Source organism: Polistes canadensis, unplaced genomic scaffold (assembly GCF_001313835.1).
Source record: "Polistes canadensis isolate GaletaPanama2010 unplaced genomic scaffold, ASM131383v1 scaffold_341, whole genome shotgun sequence".
NCBI lineage: Eukaryota > Metazoa > Arthropoda > Insecta > Hymenoptera > Vespidae > Polistes > Polistes canadensis.
This window is the reverse complement of record NW_014569888.1, coordinates 19,342-21,108: the sequence shown is the minus strand read 5'-3', so window position 1 is coordinate 21,108 and position 1,767 is coordinate 19,342. Positions and strand designations below refer to the sequence as shown.

General features: G+C 40.0%; 1 protein-coding gene across 1 annotated transcript in view; it reads right to left on the bottom strand.

Annotated features, from left to right (window-relative positions):
* Nucleotides 1–1,002: 1,002 nt before the first annotated feature.
* The window catches only part of LOC106791769, a 3,663-nt gene continuing 2,898 nt past the window's right edge, over nt 1,003–1,767 (bottom strand). Inside the window, exons 2-3 of the mRNA XM_014757667.1 lie at nt 1,477–1,717; nt 1,003–1,236 (exon numbers count right to left, since the gene is read on the bottom strand). Coding sequence (XP_014613153.1) covers nt 1,003–1,236; nt 1,477–1,717 — 475 coding nt within the window. The remainder of the gene's footprint in view (nt 1,237–1,476; nt 1,718–1,767) is intronic.

Genomic DNA, 1,767 nt, shown 5'->3' with positions numbered 1-1,767 from the left:
AACGGTACTGTTTAGCAATTGCCCTTAGTAAGGAGCCTGTGAAATTTTTCCCTTGATCCGTCAGAWTTRAGCGTRRCGCTCCGAATATATTACAAAAATTATGGACCATGCCCTCCGCAACATCAACTGATGTAGCAGTCTTCAGAGCCACTGCAACGAAAAATTTTGTTAGTTAATCCTGTATGGTGAGAATATATTTATTGCCATTTTCTGTTTCCGGAATTGGTCCAACAATCTCCATGGCAATTTTGTCGAATGCCGCTCCTGGCGTATCGGTTAGTATCATTGGCTTCTTGGACTTTATTCTAACTAATTTCTATAATTGACATCCTTCGCAATTTCTAATGTATTCTTGTATGTCTTTTCTCATATTGGGCCTATGATACCCCTTCCAAATTCTGTTATAAGTTTTTGTTACACCCTTATGTCCACCGATAGCCGAAGAGTTGCATTCCGCAAGAATGTCATCACGCTTTTCCTGTTCTAGGATTAGAATTTCATTAGGACAAATTTATATTTTGCAAATTTCAGATTCAAAAGTATTTTAAAGTTTCCTTTGGATATGTGACCATGAGATGCCATCGATATTATTTGTTTCAGAAATACTTACAGATTTAAGTTCCAATTCGCGGGCAACAGAAAGTAAAGCGCCAATTGCCTCTACCAGAGTTTCGAATTTTGTAGAGTTTTAAGCTTGTTTCTTTATAGGTATTATTACCAGTTTATATTTTCCGATGTTAGTTACCCCAGCCTGAGCTAACACCAAATGTTCCGATTTCAGGAGCCGTTTGGCTTTATTCAAAGTTTAGCGCCATCGTCACAAGGTGTACCGCTGAGATCCGTAAATACTATCAAATTATCTCGCCCCAAATGCAGAGAGTTCCTTGTCTCGAATATATTTTCCGTTATCATTCTTGAACGCATATCTACTCTTGTCGGTGTGTACGGAGGAAACAATTTATCGTAGTCAGCTGAGTAACTGGCACTCCCGACGTCAGAGTATTAATTGTCTGTTTCTGTTATCTTAGCGTCAGCTGTCGAGGGTAACGTCACGTCAAAATCGTCTGTCCCGTCAGCTGTTTCGTCGAGGTCATAGTYTTCGTTTTCTGTTAATGCGCGTCTGACATTGAACATAAAAGGGCTGTCGTCCGAATCGTCCGCATATACAGAAAGTACGCTCCTCGTCTCTACTGGATTTCGGGATAAGGCATCCGCGTTAGCATTGGCAATTCCGGGCTTATACACAATTTTGAACGAATAGTCAGCTTACTTCAAAATCCATTTTACGAGTCTCGAAGTCGGATCTTTAATTGACTTGAGCCAAACTAGCAGTTTGTGATCAGTTATCAGAGTAAACTCCCGCCCGTATAAATAAGGCCTAAAATAACTTGTCGCATATACTACTACCAGAAGTTCTCTTTCAATTGTAGAGTAGTTTATTTCTGCTTTATACAAAATTCGCGAGCAGTATTAGACAGGCAGATCCTTCCCGACAGGACCCTGACTCAAGACGGCACCAATTGCATATCCGAAAGCATCCGTTGCCACGTTAAAGGGCAAGTTCCAATTTGGAAACTGTAGTATCGGTTCCCTGCACAATGAGTCACTTAACGAGCACAATGCATTTTCTTGGGTACTTTCCCAGTGAAATGAAACATCCTTTTTTAATAAATTTGTCAATGGTTTAGCAACCTTAGAAAAGGCAGGAATAAACCTTCTATAATTTCCGGCAAGTCCCAAAAATTGTCGAACAGATTTAGCATTTTT